The 27,347-nt window shown below is 42.4% G+C and overlaps 2 protein-coding genes across 2 annotated transcripts in view; both read left to right on the top strand.

Moving 5' to 3' along the window:
- LOC119436716 (uncharacterized) overlaps positions 1-9,965 on the top strand; it is a 40,444-nt gene extending 30,479 nt beyond the window's left edge. Inside the window, 3 exon segments of the mRNA XM_049659845.1 lie at positions 395-442; positions 5,893-6,086; positions 7,039-9,965. Of these exon segments, the coding sequence (XP_049515802.1) occupies positions 395-442; positions 5,893-6,086; positions 7,039-7,270 (474 nt within the window). The 3' untranslated portion in view covers positions 7,271-9,965.
- A 3,366-nt stretch (positions 9,966-13,331) lies between these two features.
- LOC119436799 (E3 ubiquitin-protein ligase COP1-like) lies at positions 13,332-27,274 on the top strand. Its single transcript, XM_037703792.2, has 7 exons — positions 13,332-13,687; positions 14,007-14,066; positions 14,153-14,250; positions 18,978-19,039; positions 19,168-19,245; positions 27,014-27,082; positions 27,206-27,274. The coding sequence occupies exons 1-7, from the start codon at positions 13,551-13,553 to the stop codon at positions 27,272-27,274; spliced, it is 573 nt and encodes a 190-aa protein (XP_037559720.2). The 5' UTR covers positions 13,332-13,550.
- The last annotated feature ends 73 nt before the right edge of the window (positions 27,275-27,347 follow it).

The following is a 27,347-nucleotide window of genomic DNA, read 5'->3' as shown; positions in this document are numbered from 1 at the left end:
TAAAACATTTGTGGATGACTATGGGAGCGTATTCGGGACTGGCGTTTCCATTCACTATAACTATTACTGTAGTTCACTATATGAGAGTTCAACTATAACGAGGTTCCACTGTATTTTCACTTCAACCCTGGCATTTATAGAATTTCATGGTTGGCAGGTCTGATAGTGGTTGTGACGACATTGAATTAAGTTTTAATGCATAGATATTTGTCATGTGGGTAAATCTGTGTAGAGCAAATGTATGTAGTACTATGGTTACCCGATGGAGTAGTGGTTAAGCTCTCCTCAGACATTTTATGTGCAGGCAGGTGAAAGTGACTGTGTGTTCCACCGCTAGCTTTGGTTTAAGTGAACTAACTCGTACTTTATTCTTTCCTTGTACTGCTTTCTACAGTCTGCTGGAAATTCGGACAGCAATCGTTGCAAGGTCTGCAATGAAGAAGTGAGTACAATTGGAAGTAGCATTAAGCTACCCGAGTTTGACACCTTATTCCGTGAATTTGACAGAAACAACTCATGACAGATGTAGTGGCGCACTATACTCCGTTTTATACTTAGCGGGTAATGCTGCAGAAGCTGCACAAATAGTTTGGTCATAGAAGTCTCACTCCGTGGGTTTCGCAGTGCATTTGTTTTTCATCTGCGGCACTTTCTACAAGATAACTATTTATTAAAGTGCAACTTGTGGACGTAAGGTTATGTCAAATAGCATATTATTTGTGCCACTATTTTATGTCCAGTTTAAAACGTACAGTCAAACCTCGAAATAACGAACCTCGATTTAACGAAATTCGCGATGTAACAAAGAATTTTTATTTCCCCATCTTAGTTCTATTGAATTTACGAAATTCTTGATATAACGAAGTTTTTCGCTGCAAAACTTCGTTATATCGAGGTTTGACTGTACTATGTTTTGGTAAATGGCGCAAGTGGTGCACTGTGGCTGTTGGTCGTAGAAATGTCGCTCTGCTTGTTCGGTGGTAAATTGGTTCTGATCTGCAATGCCTTCCGTGTAATAATTGTGCCATACTTTGAGACACAAGTAGTGCTTCATTATTATTTACAAGTTAAATTGTTACCCGTGTAAATGCTGCCACCAAGTGCACCATCATAGGAAAGCATGGTGTCCACCCTAATGAGGATTCAAGGCAGCCAGTGCACACTTAATGTTACGTTAAATTACATGCATTTACGTGTCTTTCTTTTGTATGTGACGTGCTGTTTTTCACCACGAATGCAAGCAGTGGGAATTCTCTAACCCTGATAGCATTGCTTGTTATGTACGAAACAGAGTATAGTTATCGCTATTATCGCTAGGTATCAGAATCTTGTTATTATGTAATCTTAGATATTTTAATTGGCCGTACTTTGGCCATATTGGAGAATGGCCAAATTTTGTAGGTTACACTATATATACACACACACATTAAGGAAACTATGGCACTCAGAAATTCTATGCAATCAATGAAAGCAAAGCAGAATGAATCCGCTTTTCAGGCACACCACCTTTATTAACGAAATTTGTCATAAAAAATATAAATTTCCAAACACAAGTTGTGGAATAAAATTGAACAAAAGTTGTAAAGATATGCTTCTATCTAAAAACAAAAAGAAGAAAATTCTAAAAATTTTTGAAACATACAAAATGTTTTGCTAATAGCCGCTATCTGCAAAGAAATAAATTTTTTTCTTGAAAACTACTTGCGCCACAAAATTTAACTGGAAGCCCTACAGTTGCGCATGCTATGCAGCAAAGCAGGTCCTCGATCTGAAACATAAGGGAATGTTGCAAGTCTTGCAGTAAAATCTTGTTTTCTGCTGTGTTTTGCTGTTGTAACATTTCTTGCAGTTTCGGTATGTCTCCATGTTAGCTAGCTAGTGCTGAATGGTTTCAGTTGGTGGAAAAGCACGAACTAGCAGTGTATCCTCAAGTTCCACAGTAGATTTCCATCATCGTCTCTCTCAGAATCATGGTCAGGGTGAAAAAGCAGCATCCTCTGACTCGCTCTTGCTTGAGCTGTGGCTTAAATCATCCGCAGATGCAGTGGGAGACCTGCAATGTTTCGGAGCGCACATGCCGCTTCTAGAGACTACCATTTTCACTTTCAACTCCGAAGAGCGCGCACGCGTCTTCGGAACCCTTTCAAAAATAACCACCAAGTGGAAACAAACTCTAAGAAATGAAAGTTTACTTCTACTATATGTCAGATGATGTAGTGTGTCCCTGAGCGGCGCGGAAGGTCTCGAAAACAGCATTTGAAATCATTGTTAGCAGGCTAACTATTCCCAGTGGGTGCGGTAGGGAATGAGTTAATCGGATTAGTTGCACCCTAATTCACAAGTTGGAGCTAAATACATGCAACGGAAAGTTGCCATGCACCTGACTGCAGCATAATGTAGCCTTTGTAACATTATCCATTACTTAACCCTCTGAAGGTTGAATTATTTTGAAAAAAACTTTCCCAGATGGTCAAATTACTTTATTGTGGATATTGAATGTACAAAATGTATAAAGTCGGGAATAAATAGTGAAAAAAAAATTAGAAACAGTATTTTATGTATGTCGGCATCACTCTGAACTCCAAATGTTCAATAATATTTCAGAGTGTGGTATTCCTTGAAACACGGTTCTACGCACAGCGCCTTATCGCGCAAATCAAGGTAGTACCAATCAAAGAGCAGCGCCAATCAAGGTAGAAATCAGCTTCCGCCGCATCTGCAAGAAAGTGCCGACAAAGAGAAAACTCGCCTTTCGCGCGCCTTCGTTGCGATCATTTGGCGGAACCGAAACCGCGTAAGCGCGTTGCCACAGAGAGCGAGAATACCTCGTGATTGGTGCTGATAAACAAGCTAAGACAGCGCCAATCAAGATAGAAATCAACTTCCGCTGCCCCTGCAAGAGAGTGCCGACAGAGAGAAAACTCACGTTTGGCGCGCCTCCGTTGCGATCACGCGGCGCAACCGAAACCGCGTAAGCGCGTTGACGCAGAGAGCGAGGATACCTCGTGAGCAGCGCTGATAAACAAGCCAAGACAGCACCAATCAAGATAGAAATCAACTTCAGCGCCACTGCAAAACAGTGCCGACAGAGAGAAAACTCACGTTTCGCGCGGCCTCCGTTGCGATCACGCGGTGGAACCGAAAGTGCGTTGCCGCAGAGAGCGAGAATACCTCGTGAGCTACGGTGATAAACAAGCTAAGAGCAGCGCCAATAAAGGTAGAAATCAACTTCTGCCGCCCCTTCAAACGTTTCGTGCGCCTCCGTTGCGATCACGCGGCGAAACCAAAACCATGAAAGGGGTGTTGCCGCAGTCTGCGCGACGCACGCGCTGAAACTAGAAATCAGTTCTGTTTATCTCCGCAAGAAGGTAGCACAAATGTGAAACGCTTCTTGTAAGTCCTTAAAGGTGGCAGCACCTCCCGGTAAGCATGCATCGTCATTATGGCGCGAAATTTCAAACGGAGGATCGAAACCGTACCCGTACAGCAAAGACCTTGCGGGACAGAAAACCGCCGCCGTACAGATACGGCAAAAACCTTCAAAGGGTTTTTTATGAGATGTAATTTGTAATTCTTCCTGAATATTGCTGCATAGCAAAGACTTATTAGCAATTGATAGCAATGTAAAACACGAAAAAAATGTGTTGCATAACACTGTAGCACACCGAAAAAAAAAAAAATTCAACGCCACTCAGGTGTCCTTCATGGAGTGAAGTTTGGAGAGCAGATTTTGCTGGAACATTTTCATGATAATATGCTAGGCTGCGGTGAAATTTCAAACTCAAGCATGGCTGTGTATATTACAATGAATGTGTATTTTTTAAGCCATATTTATCACCTGAGGTACCACTTGAGTTACAATATCGACCTGATTCCACTGCGCTCGAGAACCTAATGTGCATCCAAGCTGAGCTCGTGCTGAATTATGACAAAAAAACAAGTAGCATCCCCCTGATCTTCAAAGGGAGAAAATTAATGAATTATGCAGAATTTACCAGTACAGAATGGGAATTTATTCACATTGTCAGGGGACCACATGTCATTTTTCATGCTGTCCATAGTGTTTTGATATTTCTTGAAGGACTTTGCAACCATCGTGAATAGGATGGTGGCCCACTCCTCAGCAAACCACTTCGCTTGTTTGTCCAGCAACGCACGCTAGATTTCAGAACTCCAAAAACATGCAGTGCACATTTGTTGCCACTAGCATTATCACGTAAATTAAGTTTGTTCGAATGAAAGCGCACGTCCTCATTGCTAACCTACATGGTAATGTGTTCTTTTTGCGAGCTTGTACATTGGCTCCGATGACATGTTGTTTGCAATGCTGCAAGTGTGGTTTTCGTTTTGTATGCAATTGTAACAAACTGTATTATTTTCAAAAAATTATCTTGCAAAACAAGGGTGTGCTAGAATAGGTTAAATTCGGTTTTACAAAACCTAGAAATGCAACTGGCTTTCAAGTTTAATGTGTTGAATAGAATGCTTGCATGCAGTACGTTCACTGAAGGTCAATGAAAGTACTACCGTTTTACCCGTGTAAGGCCAGCATTTTTCAGATCTTTTACAGGATGCAGACCTTACACGAGGCAGGCTTATGGCTATTCACTGAAGCCTCAAACTGTGTTCAGACTGTGTTGCAGAATAACACAATCACTAGCGGCCAACTTTAAACACATTAATTCAATTGTCCTCATCACATCCACTGCCCTCTTCGTTTGACAAGTTAACCTGATCTGCGCTCTCCCATAGCTGGTTCTCCTCCAAGCTGTCCATTACCTTGAAGCTCTTGACGACAGTCTCGAACGAAACCGCATGCCACACTGTCAAAATCCACAGACGCCTCTAAATAAACCTACTAAAGCTAAATAAACCTACTAAACATTGCACCTCAACACAGCCGATACCACCCTTGAAGCACGCTGGATCTATGCCGTGTGATTTCTATCCAGCGAGATGCTGTCTACAGGGCAGTATCTAGGGCCATCTAGTGACAGCTTGCAGAAATTAACCAGCACGTCTGCATGGCCTTCAAGATTGAAACTGCACGCCAGTGTGATCTCGGAGGCCGTGCATGCTGATATGTGCATGATGCTTAGTGAAACGTTTTCTTCCAAATTTTTGCTCTCCAAAGTGGAGCTGCAGGCCTTACATGTGGGCGGGCCTTATACGAGTCAATACAGTATATATTCTCGTATAAGCGTGGCACTTTCTTACCTAATCTCATGCGCAAAATTTGTGGTTGCAGCATATGCACTAAATTTAATAAACATATATTTGCTTTGAAAAAGGGGCTTAGTTGCTTCTGTATGTGATGACCTTTGTAGTTGTAGCTTCAATCACTTCCTCGGTCGTCGTTTCTTGTGATCGCTTTGGAGCTTGAGTCCAGGTAAATGAAAGCATCCTTTTTTGAGAAGCTTATTTGTTGATTACTATGTAACTAAAGTACCATATTTACTCGAATGTAGGCTGATCTCAGAGACCATTATTGTAGCTGACGAGTTGGCATGTGCCAGTTTTGTTTAAATATAGCGTCTTGTTACTAGCGAGGACAGTGCTCTGTAGGAATAAATTGGTTATAAAGAGGCCACATGGGTTGTTAAAGACGAGGAGTGAACGTTGAGCACGCTTTTGACAAGTGTTGAAAACTGTAATAATGTGCATGCTGCATTTAAGTCGAATGCTTTCTTTAATTTGGCTTACATTCAAGGGAAGTTCCCCCTCCCCCCTTTTTTTTCCCATGACCTTTCAAATTTTGTAGTTGACCGAGAATTGAGGTTGGCCTAGTAAATATGGTAGTAGCTGTGTGTAATTGGTAATGTATGTCATGCTGTTTTTATGTGGTTTGTGCATTTTGCTGGCTGAATGCATGTTTGTGGCACATATATGCAGTACGAGTTGGAACGTGGAGAGGTTTGGCTGCCTAGTGGCCTGTCAACGGCTCACTGGCTGCAGACTGCTGCTGTGTTGGTCATCATGGGCAGCGCAGTCTCAGGTGCCTGCCTGGTTGTCAAGGTCTTCGATAATGTTGGCATCCGCACCCTTGCTGTAGGCCTCGCCCTGCTGGTTGAATATGTGTGCTTGCGGTACGTTGATAGTTTACTTTGTACTTAAACAACTTCAGTTCTAAAATGCGGTGAAATGCTATTTAGAGACTGATTGCTTTTAGGTTACATTAGTCAAGTTTTAGCCAAACTCTCAAAAGCATCTTGTTTCTTAATCTTGCTAGTCATGTGGAATCTCTCCTACCTGTCTTAATGATCATAAGCAGCCTCACCAAGCATAGTTTGTTACCTGCCATAAAATGAAATTGAAAATTCTACAGGGTGTTTCATTTTAGGTGCACCAAATTTTTAAAATTGCCTGTGGCAGATAGCACAATTATACTTCATTTAAACTGCTCGATGAGGCGGTCATTACTTCCACGAGAAATCAAGATGCCTAATTTAATAATTAACATAATTATGCTAATGAACTTTTTAATTAATTATTTTTTGGCACATCTTTCAATCTACGAATTATAGCCGCTGAGTTCGCAAAGCGTATCCACTTGGAACAAATTCTCAGGACTGAACCAGTTTCGAGATATTAATTTTCAAAGTGTTCGACGAAATGCATGGGCGTACCAGTTAACTTTGTGCTTCAATGCATAAAACAGCGTTTTCCTCAAAAATTTAATTGTAGCTTGAAATTTCACTTGCCTAGGCAGTGGAGGCCAGTGTCTCATGAAGACCAAGTAATCAGCAATGTCCCAAATGGTGAATGTCCGAAAATCTGTTGGCAACTGTTTAACCTCTGTGCGGTCATGCAGAGGTTAGGCAGGCCATAGTTATTGGGTGTTTTACACTTAAACCTGGTACATTGAAAAAAACTTGCAGCACAATGTGTAGTTCTAGGCTGGAAATTACGTAAGAAAAAAAGTTTATTTGTGCAAATGTGGTATTATTATAGAGCATACAGAAATGTTGCTGGAGAAGAGGGCCCTTCAGTGCATGACAACACAAGCTATTCAACTGGGATGGGGTGGTTGTCTTGCAGGCTGTTGGGTATCAGCGTGCTGGAAGCCTATCAGCGTGCCAAGTACTCGGCAGTTCGCATCTTGGGCAAGCGGCTGTCGGGTCCCGGCACTGAGCGCATTGTGACCGCCACGCCGAGTGCCCGCCTCGTAGTGCCTCGCACCGGAGGACACCTTCCAGCCGACCATCGGGCTATGCTTACCACAGCACTTGTGGCACCGCAGCCGGCCACTGACTCAGAGCTTGTCATCTGAGCCCTCATCTCCTTTCTTTCCTCTTTGCGACTCCCCCCCCTCCATCCTTGAGAGAGCTGCTTTTAGAGGGGCTGCATTGCTCTGCTGCTGACAAAATTGCAACTCCACTCTCTGGGGGACGCAATGGTTGGGTGTTTCAGGCACCTGCTCCTTGTAGCCACCAGTAGGTCCGTGTTCATAGTGGTGTTCACCCCTCATAAAATGCTGCCTAAAAATATGCAGTATTGTTCAGTTTGAGCTTCCCTTTGCACACCTTCTTTCCAATGCTCATTTTGCATGTGACCTTCGACCTGCGCATCTAGGTGAATGCTTGTGAAGAAAGGGAAAAAAATATATATATTGCGACTAGCAAGGACAGTGCATATACTGGTGCTGCAACTATGTCTAGTAATTTAAATAGGAGGTTCTTTGGTCTTGTGTGTGTGTGTGTGTGAGAGTGCATGTGTGAGTGTATGTGTGTGTCACTTCCCCTCTTATACTTGAATGCTCTTTAGATTCGTTTCACTCTTGAAACTCTTATTATTTATGAGCTTTCTGATAAATGTATATTCATTCCTTTAGTCTAGCGTTAGTGCTGTTCACGTGGACTAATCATTGCAGCCAAAGAACGTTCAGTGAACTGTACATACAAGAAAAGGCAGTCTTTTCTTCATTGTGCATGTTTTCTGCCTTTAGCTGAAATACACAAAGAAGACCTCTAAAAGCAGCCTCTCCTATTGAAAGCAACTGATAAAGGTGGCCCTAAAGACAAAGGAAAAAGTGTAATTTGGCAGAACTGATGACATTTCCTTGCTTGTTGCATGTCTGTCAAGTTGCATGAAGGTGTTGTCCGGTGATATTTACAAATTGGCGACCATCTGGTGTAGTTACCTACCCGTCTTCTTGGCACTAGCCACAAGAATGCATGAACACAGCTGTGATGTTCTCAGTTTTGCCAAGCACATTTCTTTTTGTGCAGTCTTGTGGGTGGTGTTCGCACACTCGTCAAGCGCACTTGCTATGTATGTTCTTCCCTCTTGTGTTCAGATCTGTGCCGGCTCTACCATGCATGCTCTGGTATATTGGCATTGCGCATGTATGTCTTCTTTCTCTGTAAAGTAATCTGGACCCATTGTTCATTGTGCCTCCTGGAGTCCTTTGCAAGTATAAATTTACAGTGTCAGATTTCTAACGCGGCTGGCTGAATCTGAAACTTGCTCTGAGTCTGTGCTCTGAGAGGGGGAAAGGTGCAAGGGATGAACTTTACTTTTTTTCCTGGCTGTGTGTTTAGAGCTTGTGCAATGACAAAGTTCTTGTTTCACCAAAGTTGAAATTAAACTGCCAGGCAAGCAGAGTGAGCTTTCATCTGGAGGATTTGCCTTCACTGCAGCACACTGTTTTGCTTTCATGTGACAGATGTTTCGGCCTCCTATTGTCTGTGGCACAGAGCATTAGGGTTCAAGCGTGTTCTTGCCTGGTTGTGTGCATTACAGGCTGGAAAGGCTTGCACAAGGCCCTTTTTTCTTTTTTTTCTTTTTTTGTTACTTGCTAGTCTGGGCAGTGTTGTAAATTGGCACTCCCTTGATGTTTAAACAAAAGTCATGTTAGCCTGAGCTTGGCAACTGTATTACCGTAGCAAATACTTCTTAGGCCATTGAGAAATATATAGCATTTCAGAGTATCCTAAATTGCACTATGGTTGCTGTGAGGGGAGTGCATATTGCGCAGCCATAAAGGTATTTAACCTTTCGATGCCAGCAGTTCAGTCCAAATATTGACAGTGTTGAATTCTGTAGGAGTCCTACAGATGTAGCACTTGTCCTGTCACAAGTACTTGTGTCACGGTGAATTTATGCATGCATATGTGTGTGCTTTTCTGTCACAATGTTGTTTTCTTTTCCTTAGGTTTGGTTAAAAAGAACCGGTGAAAGTGTTTTTTCTGAATCTTGTCTGTTCAAGACCATTCCAGTGATATATCAAAAGGCTTTCAAGAAGGCATACACTTCGGAGACTACGTCATTATATATAGCATAGAAATGCATTTGCTGTAGTCTAATGTATATAACCTTTACGCACAAGTTTGTTCTGCTAAAAACTGTGCATGTAGAAAGCCATCCAAATGGAAGCAAACGGAAGTCTATTTTGCAGCACTGTATAGTTACGAAGAGCATGGAAACTGCAGTCAGGCTTTAGCTGCTGTTGCTATATAGTGAGACTTGAGTGATCATCATGCATACCAAAAATTTTTATGCACAGAACAAGTAAATAACATCATATTGTATTGAGTGTTCTGGTTCTTAATGTTTGCCAAAACAGAGTTGAACCTTGAGGTGCACATTGTAGAGATGGTGACAGAACATAATGCTTTAAATACAGCCTCTGCTTATGTTATCTGTCAAAACTTTTGTGCCAATGTTAAAGCCAGGGCATCAAAGACAGCTTTATCAACTTTGTATGCAAGCATTGTTTGTACTTTGCTTTTTCTAGGACAAAGGATGTCCTGGTCACAGAATCTCTTAAAATGCACAATTGCAATAGGGTTACTGCGACTTTTTCTTCTTTGCTGAAAGTGCACTGTCGGTGATCTGTGGCAAAACTTGTGTACATAAATTTGTCATTAAGTTATATGTACTATTTGCTTTCATATGCAGTCCGGTGTAATTGCAGAAACGGTTCGGTTCCCTCATATATTGGTATTAATAAACTTTTTTTTATCTCACTTGTTTCTCATTTCTGGTGGTTGCTTTCACCCAGATTGAAAGTGCAGTCAGTGGTCTGTCCCAGAGTGCAGCTTGTTAACATTGAAATGCACAGTGCTGTTGTCAGTTCAAATCTTCCTAGATATCATTCCTAGAATGCCCCTAGATGGTCGCAGGTAGGTTGCTGGCATGTTAAGACATCCTAGTCGTATGGACTGAATTAGCGATTTTTTTTTTTAAAGAAGCAGAGCTTGATTTTTGAACTTCACCCGCCACGGTGACTGACTGTAGCTTTGTGCTGCCGCGCAAGAGGTTCCGGGGTCAGTTTCCTGTTGCAGTGGTTTCATTCTAATGGTGATGGAATGAAAAAAAAAAAAAAAAAAAACTGCATGTACTTTGATATAGGTGTGCATTTAAAGTTAAAAAAAAGCAGGTTTAGCCCGTGCGTCTGCTATAGCATCTGCAGTCGGCTTCGTCAATTCGATCCTGGCGGGACCGACGAAATTGATCGAATTATCCGGCGGTTCGAATTACACAAGATGCAGAAAAAACTCCAAAACAACAATGCTTGTGGGTCATTCCACGCGAAACGTCCCAGCCCAAAACCCGACCATCATTTATTTTATTGAAAAAAAATTGGGCTGGATGGCTATTGTGTGAATAAGGTTTCAACAAAGTATTTCGGTCGAAAAAAATTTTTTGATCAGGTGAGCGCTTTTTGAAGTTTCCGCAAAGAAGCAATAGTTGATTGGAGGTAAATTTTTTTTATTCAAGTCTGAAACGAGGTGTAATAACAAAGTTTATTTTAGAGCATTCTAGGGGCATCCTTCTTTCATATAATGTGATAACTGAATGCATCTTAAAATTTATCGCGTTTATTTGGCTCAGTAAAAAAGCAAGAAATGTTGTGTTTGCAGATTTTTTTCTTGCATAAACTGTGCAAAATTTTCAACTACTATATTTTTTTCTTCCTTTTTGCATGTTGCTATAGTGTATGTTAAAAATAATATGAAATTCTTAAGGCATATATTTTTTTAGAAAAATAGCTCCAAAGTTGGCAAAAAGTGGATTTTTTACGAGATTCATGACACAATTTAAGCCTTGAGGCCCTCCAGATAAAAATATGTCAGATGGCTCAATATGAGCACCGGCCTCTTAGCTTGTGATTTAGAAATTTTTATTCGAGTAAATTTTGTTTGAAGCGAGAAAAAAAAATTTTGAAGTCAACAACCAATATCACCAGTAGGCATTGCGTACGTGCCGCCACTCCCCTCGTCGTCTGGTCGTTGTCCGCTGCACGTCGCCGTCTGCCGCCCAGCAGACGGCGGCGAGTGCATGGGGTGATCATTTTTAAGATTTATGGAATTTTTTAAAATCGCCTGTAGCAGATATATTTCTAGTCCTTCAGCTGGATTGTTCAGAGGCGGACAATACGTCCACCAAAAATCCAAATGCATATTGAACTAATTAACAAACCAACTGCTCATTAACTAATTAATTTCTTCATGGCGCATACTGCAATTTACGAATTGCAGCCGTCGAGTTTGAAAGACGCATCCACTTGAAATTAATTTCTTATCTGTCAGCTGCATAAACTGCTGTAAACATTTGCTTCCTATACTAATAAGCGTGTTGTCACGCGCGCACAGGCAAACACGAACACATCTCACTCGACGACCACGGACACTCGCTGTCAGAACGCTAGCGAGTGAATTCCTCTTCGTGCTGACTCTCGCTTCAATGCGAACTAGGCGCGCGAGAACACTGCCCATGCGAAGCCATCACCGATCTCAAGCCGCCTAGCCTTCGAACCCATCGCAGATTACCTCCAAGGCGCGCGCGCGTCCGGAGTAGAAGACTAGATGCGCCACTAACCTGCACCCTCCATCCCACCCTCCTCCTCGGCGCGCACATCTCCCCGGCCCCCCTCTCTCGCGCAGGGGACGGCGTGCTCCCTCCCCGCCTTCCTGCCTTGAGCGCGCGTGAAGCCGCCGCATCAAGCCACCATCCTTCTCGGCTCACCCTCATACCTACAGCATACGGCGCGCGTTTCCGACGTTATCGCACTTGGACTTCATACGGAACATCACGGCGACGACGATGGTGAAAATTCGCCTGGAATGTCCATATAATTGCTTTCGCAATAAAACTGCAGGCTCTTTCACAATCCGGGAATGATCTTCAGCATATGGTAGATTGTTTCAATGCCATCCGGAATATCCTGAAAATTATAGACATGTAGCATTTGTGGTTATGCGTGTTGCAGATTTTTACCCTCAAAACATGATGCCAATTTAGTTCAGTGAGACATTTCTGTGCACCTGCTGAAGACCTAGGGTACGTGCCAGCAATTTTGTGCTTCAATGCATAAAACGCGGCCGCTCAAGCTTGTTTCCATTGAGCGGCCGTGCATAAAACGACGTGTTGTTAAGAAAGTAACTGGAACGCTAATGCAGTTCTCTGCAAAGTTCGGGAATATCTCGAAACAATAGTGTCATCCTGAGGATTCGTTCCAAGTGGATACGCCTTGCGAACTCCACGGCTAGAATTTGCAAATTGCAATATGGACCATAAGGTAATTAGTTAAAAAAACTTCATTAGTGATTTTTGTTAATTAGTCAGTTATGAATTCATTTTATTTCTCCAAGTAATGTCCGCCTCTTCGAGCAGACCAGCGCATGAAGTAGAATTGTGATACCTGCCAGGCAGCATTTAAAAAAAAATGGACAGTGTTCGCTGAAACATTCTGTACATAGCCACATCTGTTCTACCCCTACAGATGTGCTGGCGGGCAGCTCTGATCTCTACGAAATTACGCAGTGAAACAACAAACGGTACCTATAAATATCTTCAGTGCAACAAATAAACAACTTGGAAAGCATAATCCCTTTGTTAAAGCGACGCCTTTTCTGTCTTTATTCTCGAAGTTTGGCGCGTCTGCTTGGTCGACTTCTTGCCAAGCACCGATACAAGTTTAAATCATGACCACAACTTCTGGTGCACCTATTGGGACCTATAAAGCATTTTTATTTGTCCAATACATTTTTACATCACTACTTCTATATAGCTTCGATTGGCGACAAAACATGATCTGCGGTGCTAGTCCGTCTGTTTCCCCTTTGTTAGAACACTAAGTTTGAACCAGAATCACTTTTCAAGATAGGGCTAGGACATTGGAGGGAGAGTCCGGGAGCAGCCAGGATCATATTTCATAACCAGGAGTAGAAACTATCTAGTACACTCTAGTAGAAACCTAGTGCCGCAAGCCGAAAAAAAAAAGAAAAAAAAAAAAGAAAAAAAAAAAACCGACGCACACAAGTGCGAAAGCGCACTTTATAATCTAACGAATCCAATCCAATCCATAGTGCTCAGGGCGTCTCGGGGCAGATAGGAGGCTTCATGCACGGTGTTTTTAAGGTTATTTTGTGTATTATGTGGTAAAGTAGCGCAAAAGAAATTGTATAGAACCATGCTCATATTGGTTTCCAACAATGCTGCGTCTACGTTTTTAAACCTGGTCGCTTATCTCGTGTTTGTCCTTTAGCACATCAATGTTCTTCGAGCAGACGTGCTTGCGTGTGTAGGTCCGGTAGGTCGTGTCAATGGCGTCAGTGAACAACACAAGGATTTCCTTCTCGAATTCAACACCAGAGCAAATTCGAAGAGCTAGAAAAAGACAGCCAGCAGTTCTAAACGGAATCAACAGCTCATATGAAGACAGGAACAGCGATTACTTGTGGTGCGTACTGCATCTTCTCGCGAGCTTGTGCATTTGCGTATTCTCAACCGCCAAGACCTTTTTGGTCAAAGTACTTGACGGTCGGTATAGTTTCTTGTATTTTTATGAGAAATGCAAGTGTCTGCCTAATTTTAAGTCATTTCGGTGCTCTGCTGAATAAACATGTTGTAATATTTTACCTCAGCCGCTTTTTATGAGGCGTGTATATTGCTCGTCTGTTTACGAAGGTTTGCCAAGTGCTGTAAACAAGACCAGAAACTCTCGTGGTCGCGCGATGCGTGTGTAAGTATTACTTTGCGTGTTTTCTCCTATCTTGCAGCCCAATATGCTTCGATGTTATTGAAGAAGCCCACATGACACCTTGTGGACACACTTTTTGGTGAGCAGTCAATGTGCATTCTGTTTATGCGTGAGCCAGCTTGAGTTTTAGAATATCGCTTTAAAGTGCACTTTGCTTCCTTCCAGCTACAAGTGCATCACAACAGGCCTGGAATACAGTAACCGATGTCCAAAGTGTAATTTTGTGATTGAGAAGAAGGAGCAGATCTACCCAAACTTTCTGTGTAAGTCATTCATTTTGATGCATAGCGAAATTTATTTGTACTGCATAATCATGAAGCTTAAGGGCCCATTCACACTTGCGACTAGGCGAGGTCGCGCGACCAATTGCGACTGGCGACCAGAAAACTACTCAAGACGAACAATGTTCACACTTACAAATGCGACTGACGAGTCGCTAAACCGAAATGTATCACGATATGCCGTTCACATCTGCTTGAAATGTCATCGCTGCGTAAAATAAGCGTCAGCGTATACGAACGTCCTGTTCCTTCGCATCCGATTGGTTCAGCTGTTCTGCGACTGCGGTCGCGCGACTGAAAAATCGAGCAGTGAGCGACTGGCCTGAAATGGTCGCATTTCGAGAAAAGCGACCATTTGTGACTACATGCGACTGGTCGCTTTGCGACCAACTTGGTCGCGCGACCTCGCCTAGTCGCAAGTGTGAATGGGCCGTAAAGGCTAATTCACACTGGCGACTGGCAGTGGTCGCGCGACCAAGTTGATCACAAAGCGACCAGTCGCAAATGGTCGCTTTTCTCGAAAAGCGACCATTTTGGGCCAGTTGCTCGCTGCTCGATTTTTCAGTCGCGCGACCGTGGTCGCAAAGCTGCTCAACCAATCAGCGTCATGTGTTTTTATCCGGCGTCGTCCACGCCAAATGCAATGTCCGCGCCACCATATGCAGACTACAGGCCGGTAATTGGTGTCTTGTGATGCTGGGACGCAGCAGTTGCAGCAACGTGTCGAATGTACGCGGTCGCATTTGTTGGAAGCTAAACAGCAGGAAAAGAAAGCACAACACAAACCCTTTTTCCAGCTGCCGTTCGTTGGATGAGCACTCCACCCAAAGGTGAACAGCGGGTGAACAGCTTCGCTTTAATATTATGCACCGAATCTCACGCAATGCGAACTAGAAATTACAAGTTGCTCTCGATAATACTCGTTGTCATGCGCACGAAGTTTGGGCAGTAGGCGGCTTGCGTGGCCGGCCACTTTACGAGAGCGGAGGCACGGGCGCACCCACCAGTGTCGCGTTTTTTTCGGAGGCTTCCGCGCTGCCACAGCTGACACCACGGCAGAGCACATCAGCACAGTCTTCCTGTTCGCTCGATTCAAAATCCAGCCATCGCTCGAAACAAAATTCATGGCTGTTGCCGGAACGCGAAACCAATTTACACAGTGCCAGCGAAGTGCTAGAGTTCTCACTGAGAACGATAATCTCTGGGATTGCGACTTGCCAGTCGTGCTCAGCCGGGCTTGCTGGTGTGAACATCGGTCGCCTTCGGTCGCTTTTTGGTCACGAGTCGCAAATGGTCGCGCGACCTCCTCTAGTCGCCGGTGTGAATGAGCCTTAAACCATTTAAAAATGGAAATTTAGCTACGGTCACTTTCTATTAAACTTGGCGTATAGAAAAAGAGTTCTTGCCACAGAGTGCTTGCCAAGAATGGTTGCGTGAAGTAAGATTTCATTGATGCAAATATCAAATATTGTGTACTCAACAAGCATAACAAAAAAAAAAAAAGAAAAAAAAAGGTGGGGCTATACCTATTTTGCAGTGCTGCTTACTGCGACAACACATAGCACATAATAGCTGCTCAGTCCCCATACTGTTCAGGAGTGTAGTCCTATACAAGTTAAGAATATTTGGAGGAGGAATGGTGTTCCAGTGACAACTAAATGAGGAGCTTCAGAAATAGCACCTCATAGAGGCTGTGACAGAATGTGTTTTGAATGAGGGGGGTTGCTGTAACCCGAGTCCAGTGTGTAGCTGTAATGCTTGTTATAGACCAGTAGATCTTTTTTCTCTATGTGCCAGGATCTAAAAAATTGCCTTTTAGGTATGGCATCAGATGGAAAGGGGCTATTTGTTTCTTGAAAACCTCTTATGTAAACTGCAAATTTATATCTTAAGTGGAGATGCGCTTAAGGAAAGGAAAAGCCTAGAACTATAGGCACACAGTCCAACACTCCCTATTAATATTTGCATGAAATATGTAAGAAAACCACCTTATCGCTTTAATGAAGACAGGGTTCCCCTTGCTGGGTCTTTTCATGCTTTCTTGGTCCAGGTGCAAACCAAGGGGTTGTGAATTTTTTTCTCTTTTCCTGGATCAGCGTTGTTTTTAAGTGCTTTGTTGCATTCAGGATTAAGTATTGTGAGATTGGCTGTTCCTTTCATGAAATCACTTCAAGGTTCTCTCATAAAAACAAAGTTTTGTTTCACTTGGCCTCTGAAAGGTGGACTTAATATGTGTGCATGTACGATGGTTATGCAAACACAGTGAAAGAATTGGTATTGACCGCATCTTTCCAATTCCAATCCACACACTTTATATTATATCTTTGTGCTTTTCTCTCTCCCTCTTAAATGGCACATTGGAAGGCAAAACATTGATGGCCGACATTCATTTCGTGGTTGCCTTTTTCTGTGTGTAACTGGGTGGTAGGATGGTGCTTTGGGCATTTTTGTGATGAGTCATCATAATTAGGGAGTAATTAATTATCTGTTTATTGTGCAATTTAGAGATTGTTTTTTCTTTTTGCAACATATCAGAGGAGCTGTTTTTCTTAGCCATGTCCAGTTTTGTAATAGGTCCCAACAATAGTTCCTGCTTTTCAACGACGTCCAGTGATTTGTACTTAGTTTTTATCGACTTGGTTGTCTTGAGTTTACATTGTGTACCTTGAATTTTTACAGACCGAATTGGTGGTTGAGGTATTCCATAAACTGCCTTGGTATTGAACAGACATGCCTATGCACAATGTACCCCTCAGTTGCTATTAGTGTCTTCACATTGGCAAACGGTGATGTGGTATTCTCTTGTGAATGCTATATTTGAGTCCTAACTTCAAATATTGCAATTGTGAAACTCATGAAGGCATGCAATGTGCATTCTGTATGGAACGAGTTCAGTGACCTGGGTTATTCTCAAGTGTGCAAGCATTTCCTTGCCCATCCGCTAATTATTTCTACATTCTTCGATTGGCGTCTGGAATGAGGGTAATCCATAGCTATTCATAGTGAGCAGGGGATCATTGTAATAGTGACATCGGCATTGCAATACTCTGTCGGCACGGTTGGCTAGAGCAGTTCTTTGACCTTCACTAATGGCGTAGGTATATAAATAATGTTTACTTTCTTCTGTCATCTAGATCCCCTTGCGACTGTGCGGCTCACAGACCAAGCGACTGTGATCCAGTGTAAAGGACGTTTCCATTAATATTCATGTTCCTGTGTTCATAGAAGTGCAGGGACTATTGTATGGCTTTGAAGTCTGTGACTGCTCACGTCTTGTATGTTCCTGGCCTTCCGGGCAAGAAAACAATGTGGATTTTGAAAACAGGTTAATAATTTTAGCAGTGATACTGGCACTTTGAGTGCATTCACAGATGCAAACATTCTCCTGAAAAGGGATTTCATTTCCAGCATCTTCCATCCCAACGTCAGTACTTTTCTCCTTGTATTCCCAGCTCACTATATTATAATAGGCCCTTGAGGCATGAATTATGATGGACTGTCTATAAATGTGTCAAATTTACACAACTTCATTCCAAGGCACTTGACACTCCACTGCCAAAAAGGCAAGGTGGTAGGATGGGGCTTTGGGCATTTTTGTGATGAGTCATCATAATTAGAGAGTTAAATAATTATCTGTTTATTGTGCAATCAGTAAGGCTCCGTTTTTGCATTTAAAAAATTCTGTCGTAGGCTTGAAGAACATGCACAATTTCATTATTGACTGCATGCATTATGAGCAAGGAAAAATTATTATTTGTACTTGGCTGCCAGGAATGCGGCATGTCAAATGTCTTGTCAAACATTGTACCACTTTCGGCAAAGTGGTCATCTGTAGCAGTACGGAGCACATTGGAAGTAAAATGAAGACACATTGAGCATGCAGGGGGTTCAATTCACCTGAAGCTTAATGTCTGGTGCTTTTTTTCTTGGCCACTACTCGACAGAACTGGCAAAGACAAGTCGTGCCCACAAATGTGGACATGGCACGTCAAGGGGATAGATTTTCCATTTGGAAAATATGTCCACTTTGAAATGTACTGACTTTCGGAATACTATTATAATGTAATGGCTTACAAACTCTAAGCAGGCTTTGACAGAACATTTCTTGCCTAACTCAAGTTAAAAGGTACTATCGACCAAAAAGTTTACGGACCAAGGGATCTGACAAAAAGCTGAATATCTCCACAGCCTCAAAACGCAGCCTGATATTCCCATTTCCAGCCTCTACTGGTATATGCGAACAACATTGTGATGGTACGGTTTTACTGGCTACTTTTAAAGGCTGCTCAGATATTTAGCGTTTTCTGAGACCCTGTGGTTTGTAAACTTTTTTGGTCGATATTACATGTTCACACAGTGTACCTTCTTAATGGTGTGGCTCAGTGGCTGCGGTATTTGCTGCCGAGCTTGTGGGTTTAATTATTGGCCTAGGTGGGCACATTTCGATGGAGGCTGATTGCCAAAATCCTCCTGTACTGAGCTTTAGGGGAATATTAAAGTACCCCACGTATTCAAAAGTTCATCTGGAAACCTCCACTATGTCATCTGTCATAGAAACTATGTTACTATGGTACATTAGGTGCAATAAATTACATTCGGAGTGCTAAAGTGAAAATTGGCAGTTTTCGTGTAAGTGATTTTTCACAGCTGCTTTTGCTATAGCAGTTTTAGGCGGTGTTTTCTATTATGATTTTTCTTTGTTATTTCAGTGAATGAGCTTATTACAAAGTATAAGCAAAAGGCGGCTGACAAGAGGCTGAAGTTGCAGGGCGTAAGTGAAATGCAGAACTTCTGTAATATTTCTTTTTCTCTCTAAACAGAATCCACAGCATGTTCATGTCTATCATATTTTTTCAGAATAACCCAGTAGTGTCAGAATTACATGAACTTATTCTGCAGGAGTCTGACAGCATGAATTTGAATGATGTCTACAATATGCTGGATGTTCTTTCAAAGAAGAAGCAGCAGCTGGAAGCTGTAAGTTGATTTCACTCTTGGCAGAATGGAACATTGACCAAGGTGTTTAGAATCCACAGATACACAGTCAAACTTGGATATATCGAATCTGAAGTGGGTCACAAAAATAGTTCGATATATAAGTAATTCGATATATAAAATAAAAACTTTGTACGAAAATTTTCAGGGGAATTTTAGTGCTGTTCGATATGCACCATAATTTGTTATATTTGGGGTTTGATATATCCGGGTTTGACTGTAGTATTGTGCTTTGGAGTGTGTGCTTTCAGTATGTTATATTGTGCCGGGAATAGTTGCTCTTCACAGTTTAAAGATGTGCAGTCTCCAGACTCGTATGTAACAAAATCATATAATTACTTGTAATAAATTACATTTTTGTTAGTTTTGTAATTGATAGAGTACAATTAGAGCGCAACTCTTAGGTGGCCGTTTCTACGGCGAGCGTCGGCGTGACCAAGCGAATGAGCACAGTGAAGAATGAATGAGTGAACACGGAGCGCAGTGGGGGATGAAAGACACGAGAAGGAAAGCGGAGGAAGAGTGTGCAGCACAACCACGAGGCGGAAAGCGGAAGAGGAGGCCTCGTATGGCGAAAGCATGAGAAGAAAAGCGTAGTGTGGCGACGATGGCTACGAGATGACAACAGAGTAGTGCGGGTCGTTTGGGAGGCCTGCCTGCGGCAGCAGCTGTGAGTCTCGCCCACGCGTCACCTATGCGCTGCCTCTCACGATCTCCAGATTAGCAATGCAGTCACTCCACACTTTGCTCCGTTTGCAGCGCATGAGACAGATTGTCAGCGCCAGCCAATATATTGCGAAATCAAAGCACATATAGAGCTGCGCTCAAATTTTGCATTAGGGAGTATTGTAATTGTCGGTGAATTTCTCACTCAGGGGGGGTAATGCTCACACTTTTTTTAATTAACTGGTTACTTGTAACCGCTTACTTTATTGATGAGACAAGCTGTTACAGGCAACACAGCTTTGAGCTCTTGAATGATGTGGGCATAGTTTCATTCGACAGATGAATAGACCATCTTTTGTGGCGCACCACTGTGCTACCATTTTACAGATCCGGCCCGTAGGATTTGGCAGGTCTCTCCAGAATTTGAAGAAAGTGGGTGTGCACCGTGTTTGTTAAACTGTTGACTGAGGGCTCAAAAATAAGCCTATGTTGTGATAGCTATTCCAATCACTCTGTTGTTGGGCAAAAGCTGTGAGCCGCATTTCGATGGGGGCGAAATGCGAAAACACCCGTGTACTTAGATTTAGGTGCACGTTAAAGAACCCCAGGTGGTCCAAATTTCCGGAATCCCCCACTACGGCGTGCCTCATAATCAGAACTGGTTTTGGCACGTAAAACCCCATAATTTAATAAATAATTTTTTTTTTAATAAAAGCTGTGAGCAAGGTCTTGAGGTTACCATCAATCCACTAAATATAATAGGGTTGACTTGTTGATGATGCTTGGTCAGCTTGTGGTATTTCATCCCAAAGGATAGCAAATGTGTCCACGCACACCTTGCACCTTGGCCATGAAATAGTGTGCAGTCCATAGCAGTGTGCGATTATTAGAAAACTTTAAATAACAAATAGAATATTGTCCTATTCAATTCTGTCCTTGAATCAAATAATTGCTGATCACAAATTCAAATATTTTTCCAATAATTTTTTATTATTTTATATCGTCAACTGTGTATAATCAAGCATAAAACTAAAGCTAGGATTCAACTTTTATTCGGGCTGTAGTGGACATAAAGCAAAAGTAACGGGGTAAAACACACTCCATCGCTTAGGGATCCAGATTACAGGGAAATCGTGGTCATGAGTGCTTCGGATTTCACCCGGACAAGCCGTTCAGAAGTGGGTATTGTTTGGCATGGTTTATGGATGCTGCACCTGTGTGTTTCTTTTGGACTAAATTTGAATATGCTTTGTTGCAACATTAGTTCGTAACATAGTAGTGGCAACATAACCTCAACCATTTCCACTAGATAAAAAGTCACTTTTCTCGCTTACAGTCATTGCAGATGACACATGTTTACGATTGCGTCGACGATATACACACGGGCTCACCGGCCCATTAGACCGCCTTTCTATACTTCGTTTTGATAATTCATGACAACACATGCTACAAAGAGTCCTTAGTATGCGAACAGTATGCTTATTCGTTCTGCTCCATTTATATAAATGCTGCCAAGAAAAGAGCTTGTTGCCCTGACAAAGACATGTCCTCTCGCCGAAACATTGACTCCAGCTTGGTTCCCTTATGCCTAGGCTGTTTATCACTTCAGGTCTCCATTCAAAGAAACCATTTCGTTTAAAGAGGCACGCAGGCGGGTATCATACCTGCCAAAGAACAGCTTTGCCGAAGAGGTGCGTCAGGGGGCAGTGCCGCAGTGGCTTCTGGTGGCTGTCCGGCCCACAAACAGTGAGCCGGCAGTGACACCATCTGCCCCCCTGGCGGCTGTAGCTAGCGCTGACCCGCCGCCCCAGCAGAAGGGGCCAACCATCTCCGGGCTGGTGGTCTCAAGGGTCTCATCCATCGAGATGAGGCCTTCACGTCAAACAAACCGCTCACAAGAGCGCGTGTCCAGCACCTCGCAAGAGAAGGTGGAGACAACAACCGGCCAGACGGTGCCACCAGTGCCTAAGGAGTGTCGAGATTCGCGCGATCGCTCCAAAAAAGAAAAACACCCCATTACGGCTCCCGGAACGGGCTCTGTGAGTTAACTCCTCTTTCTTAACACACAGTATAAAAACCACATTCAACATGGATACACAAATATTACACTGGAATGTCAGGTCTCCTCCACAATCTCGATGAGGTTAAAGAACTCTACATAAGTATAATCCAAAGGTGCTGTGTGTTCAAGAAACACACCTCAAACATATGCAAACAAATTTTCTCCGACAGTATGCCATTTTTCGTAAAGCCCGCAAGGACACTGTCGTGTCATCCTGTGGTGTGGTTATCGTAGTCGACAGAGGTGTTGCCTGTTGAGAACTAAAACTTTGTATGCCCCTTGAGGCAGTTGCTGTCCAAGGGGTGTTGTTTGACAAGCTAGTCACTATCAGTTCTATATACATCCCTCCCAATTATCAACTTCATAAAACCGAATTTAAAACTACATAGATGAACAACTATGTACGGCACCCACGGTGCCGTACATAGTTGTTGGAGATTTAAACGCACATAACACTTTGTAGGGAGACTCGTTGGTATGTGAGAGGTCGCCTAATTGAAAACTTTCTCTGTTCCTCAGGAGCATGTATACTTGATAAGAAAGAGCCAACATACTACAGCGTGGCACATAACACATACGCCTCCATAGATTTAAGCATAGTGATGAGTACACTAATGCCGTACCTGGAATGGTCCGTTCTCAAGAACCCTTTTGGGAGCGACCACTTCCCAATCTTGTTAAGCTTAACAAAACAAGATGGATGCTTGCCACATGCTCCCCGATGGAAGTTTGACTCAGCTAACTGGGAACTTTTCCTAGAACAAACATATTTAAGCCGGGATATAGTATTGCCTTTTTTAACCCTTTCACACGCCAATTAGTTGTGTTGATTGAAAACTTATTTTTCACCGCATTTCTTACATCTTCTGAATCATAAATGCGCACAGCTGCACAGTCGACTCAGAGTTTTCAGTTCTTTAGTGAGTTTTGTCAAGTTTACAGAATGTGGACCCCGTGCAAAAGCTCACTGCAAGTACATCAGGTATTTCATGTTTACCAGGCTTGAAAAGCACCTATCCAGCCACTCCAAAATCATGACTGCCGCAACACACTGTGAAAAACAATGAAAGAAGTGAACCCGCTACATACAATCACATACTCACACCAAGCAAACTACCCAACCATCTACATTCATACTCGTTTTACTAAAACAATTTGTCTGTGTAATTCAAACTTGCAGCACTATTTCAATCAAAAGTGTTTCAATATGTATTAGACACATTTTAAATATCCTTACTTTAAGCAATGCTGTTGCTGCTGATGCACTATCTTGGTGTACACAATTGTGTACATAGAGTCTGAAAGGATTAATATAGACGATGCTGTAGCATATATAACAAGCTTTATAATTGAGGCTGCCACAACATGCATCCGTCAATTTACTAACGGAGTGGTGAATAAACATAGTATCCCGTGGTGGAATGAAGAATGTAAAAAAGCATGGAAAAATCAAAACAAAGCTTGGGGACGACTTCACGACTCTTCAACCGCTGAAAACTTGATTAGTTTTAAACAAATAAAGTTTTAAACAAATAAAGTCCCAGGGTAGGAGAACACGTCAACATGCTAAAAGGGAGAGTAGGGAGAAGTACAGATCTGGTATAAATTCTTACGCGGATGAGACAAAAGTGTGGAATCGTAAATAAATTAAAAGGCCGGGAGGTACACCCACTCCCCTTAGTAAGTACTCAAGGCGAGAGCCTGGAAGGTCAGGCTGGTTGTCTGGGCGAACACTTTGAATATATCTTCATTGCGTCCCACTACACACAAACATTTCTGAGGTTCAAAGAGCACGCAGAGCGAAAGCCGCTTGATCGAAAAAATGCACGAAACGAAGATTACAACCCCAATTCAGCCTAGTTGAACTTAAAGCTTCTCTCACTTGATGCAACAACTCGGCGCCAGGCGGCAATCGTGTCATATATGAAATGATTAAGTACCTACATCCTAAACCCTGAAAACACTCCTGTATCTTTTCAATGCTATGTGATTGGCTGGGTATATCCCGTCCTCGTGGAAGGAAGCTATAGTCATCCCCATGCTTAAACAAGGCAAAGACCCGTCCCCTAGCCAGCAGCAACAGGCCAATTGCGCTAACAAGCTGTCTGTGCTTACTGTTAGAAAAAATGACAAACAGGCGCTTAATCTGTTTCCTTGAAAATAGCAAACTACTAGACGAATTCCAGTGTGGTTTCCAAGAGGGTATGTCCACAATAGACCACCTTTTTCATATTGAGGCATATATTAGGGTTGCTTTTATACATAAGCAGTTCTGTCTGTCAGTATTTCTTGACCTAGAAAAAGCTTACGATACAACATAGTGCTTCGGAATTCTCCGAGATCTTTCGGCGATGGGCATCCGTGGGAACATGTTAAACACGATTGAAAGTTATCTCTATAATTGCTCATTCTGCGTAAGAGTGGGCACAGCTTTGTCTAGGTCATTTACCCAAGAGACCAGTGTGCCGCAGGGGGGCATGCTTAGTTGCACACTATTTATTGTAAAAATGAATTCCCTGCATACAGTCATGCCATGCATGATGTTTTATTCTGTTTGTGTCGTCAATGTGCAGATAGGCTTCAAATCATGCAGTATTGCCATATGCGAACGGCAGGTGCAGCTTGGAATAAATAAATTGTCAAAATAGGCAGATGATGATGGGCTTAAAATAAATACACAGAAAAGTACTTGCATACTCTTCTCCAAAAAGAGTGGTTTAACGCCAGTTCCAAGTATCGTGGTCAAGGGAGATGAACTGTCTGTGAGCAGCGAACATAAATTCCTGGAATCACTTTAGACTCTAAAGTTACGTTTATTCCCCATATTAAATATATGAAGATGAAATGTCTGAAAATAGTGAACCTCCTAAAGCTTCTGTCACCCACAACATGGGGTAGCGATCGAAAATGCCTTCTGAACTTATACAGGAGCCTAGTTCGCTCTCGCCTTGACTATGGTGCTATAATATATCACTCGCATTAAAACTACTAGACCCAGTCCACCATTTAGGTATCCGCCTCGCAACTGGTGCTTTCAGGACAAATCGTGTAGAAAGCCTCTACGTTGAATCGAACGAATGGTCTCTCCGTTTGCAGAGGTCGTATTCCACCTTAACATACTATCTTAAAGTACATTCGAATCCTGAACATCCTTGTTACAAAAAAGTAAATAATGTGTCCTGTGCCTTGCTATTTAATAACCGGCCTGCAGTGAGAGAGCCCTTCTCACTATGTGGGAGGAAGCTCAGCGAAGAAATGTGTATCCCACTTCCGGAGCATCATCTAATGCCACCAGCTAAGCTGTTACCGCTGTGGCAGTAACAGCTGGTAGACTGTGACACATTGTTCATCAAGGTCACAAAGCATGCCCCCGAGGCACACATCCGTATGCACTTCCTTGAACTTCAGACTAAGTATTAATGCGCGGAGTATTATACTGACGCATCAAGGTCGCAGGCCGGAGTGTCCTTTGCAGCACTCGGACCATCCTTTTCTGAATACGATGCGCTGCACCCGGAAACAAGTATCTTTACGGCTGAAGCATACGGAGTGCTATCTGCTGTTAAACATATCAGGCGCACAAATATACAAAAGCCATTATATTGACCGACTCTCTAAGTGTCGTAAGATCTTTAAAATGTTTCTCTAAAAGTAAAAATGGTCAGGTAAATTCTCCTTATTCACTTCTGTGCACAGCATACATGTCTAGCCAACATGTCACTATATGCTGGGTTCCTGGCCATAGAGGCATCATGGGTAATATGCTGGCAGATGAAATTGCTACATCAGTAACAACCAAAGTCACCGACATTGTAGCTGTCCCCGCCACAGACTTCAAGCCATACTTACAAAAAAAGATTAGAAGCTATTGGCGACAATCGTGGAACACTGAAACATCTAATGAGCTTCATGTTATAAAGCCATAGTTTGGGAATCGGCCACCTTGAACAAAAACATGACGAACCGAGGTGATCATGTGTCGACTAAGAATCGGGCTCACAAAGTACACGCTCATACTTACTGACCGGTGATGACCCACTCATCCGTGGCAAATGTGGCAAGACGTTCACCGTCCTGCATGTATTGCTGGAGTGCCGTGACATAGATGCTCAAAGGAAGAAACACTTTCGTTTTTCATATCGTCAGCAATTTCCAGTTCGTCCAGGAATGTTCCTTGGCAATGACCCGCTTTTCGATAGCAGATCAGTTTTAGCTTTTTAAAATTATGTTTGTTTATTGCACGTTATACACGCAAGTGACACGTAGCACACCTCTTATCGGAGGCTACTGCTGCGACTGCAGCAGTTAAAGCATGTGCATCCCTGCCCTTGCGTACAAGGGTGTGGTTGAGGCATTAGTGCTACCTGAATATTCTTGCATTTTAATCTATCACTTCGCAATGTTTATTTTATGTACATAGCTCACCTCACACATCACAGCTTTAATACAATTACAGAATATTTTACGCATTTACAGCGAATATTTTAGGCCACTATGCAGCCAAGTTATATATATACCATTTGTCATTGAACGTAACTCCAATTAATACCTCATACCATCTGCTGGTGCTCTTTGGCCACTCTTGGCCCTTGCGCCATTAAACCCCATACATCATCACTGCAGGTCTCCATCTTATGACTCATTTGTCCTTGTTTGTAATGCTCCATGTGTAATGCTCCATAAGCCATCCTTCATTATGTGCAGTGTAACAACACAAGTTTGTTAATGTTGTAAGTACTAGGATGTGAAAATTGTTTTTTAATAATGAAGAAAAAGACTGGTCATTATTTGAAAACATCAGAAAAGCATTCTATATTCTATTCGTTTCTGGCAGTAATTGATTTCATCTAAAAAATTACTCTTTGCACACCTGTAGCTGTTCGTGATAAGTTCACCACAAAGCCGATTTATTTATTGTATTTAATTTGAGTTCTTGATGTCACCTCATGCTTTAAAGAGCTTGAGGAGGATCCTTTTGCCAGCCAGAGAAAGTGAGGTTTACTTTGGATTATTATTTTATAGGATTGTAAAGCAGCTCAAGCACAACTTCTGAGAGAGTTTCTACAGCAAGTTCGCAAGCACAAGCAAGAGGTGACCTGCTTTTTTCTTTTCTGTTTTCTTTCTTTTTCTGCATATTTCTTTTTTTCTTTTAGCACTTTTTTCCTTCATTTTGTTAGTGTGTTAACACATTCATTTGGTGTGTTCTCTTTTCAGCAAATGCACCAGCTTACCTCCGAGCTAAGCTTCATTGATCAAGACCTGAAACGTGTTGAGGTAATTTGACCTTTATGGGGTGGTGCTATGGTTTTGTTTAAATTGTGGTTAGTTCATGTACTCAAATGGCTAATTGAAATTG

The sequence above is a fragment of the Dermacentor silvarum genome, chromosome 1 (genome assembly GCF_013339745.2).
Source record: "Dermacentor silvarum isolate Dsil-2018 chromosome 1, BIME_Dsil_1.4, whole genome shotgun sequence".
In the NCBI taxonomy this organism is placed as follows: domain Eukaryota; kingdom Metazoa; phylum Arthropoda; class Arachnida; order Ixodida; family Ixodidae; genus Dermacentor; species Dermacentor silvarum.
The sequence above is the reverse complement of the archived record's forward strand: the minus strand, read 5'-3'. Positions and strand labels throughout refer to the sequence as shown.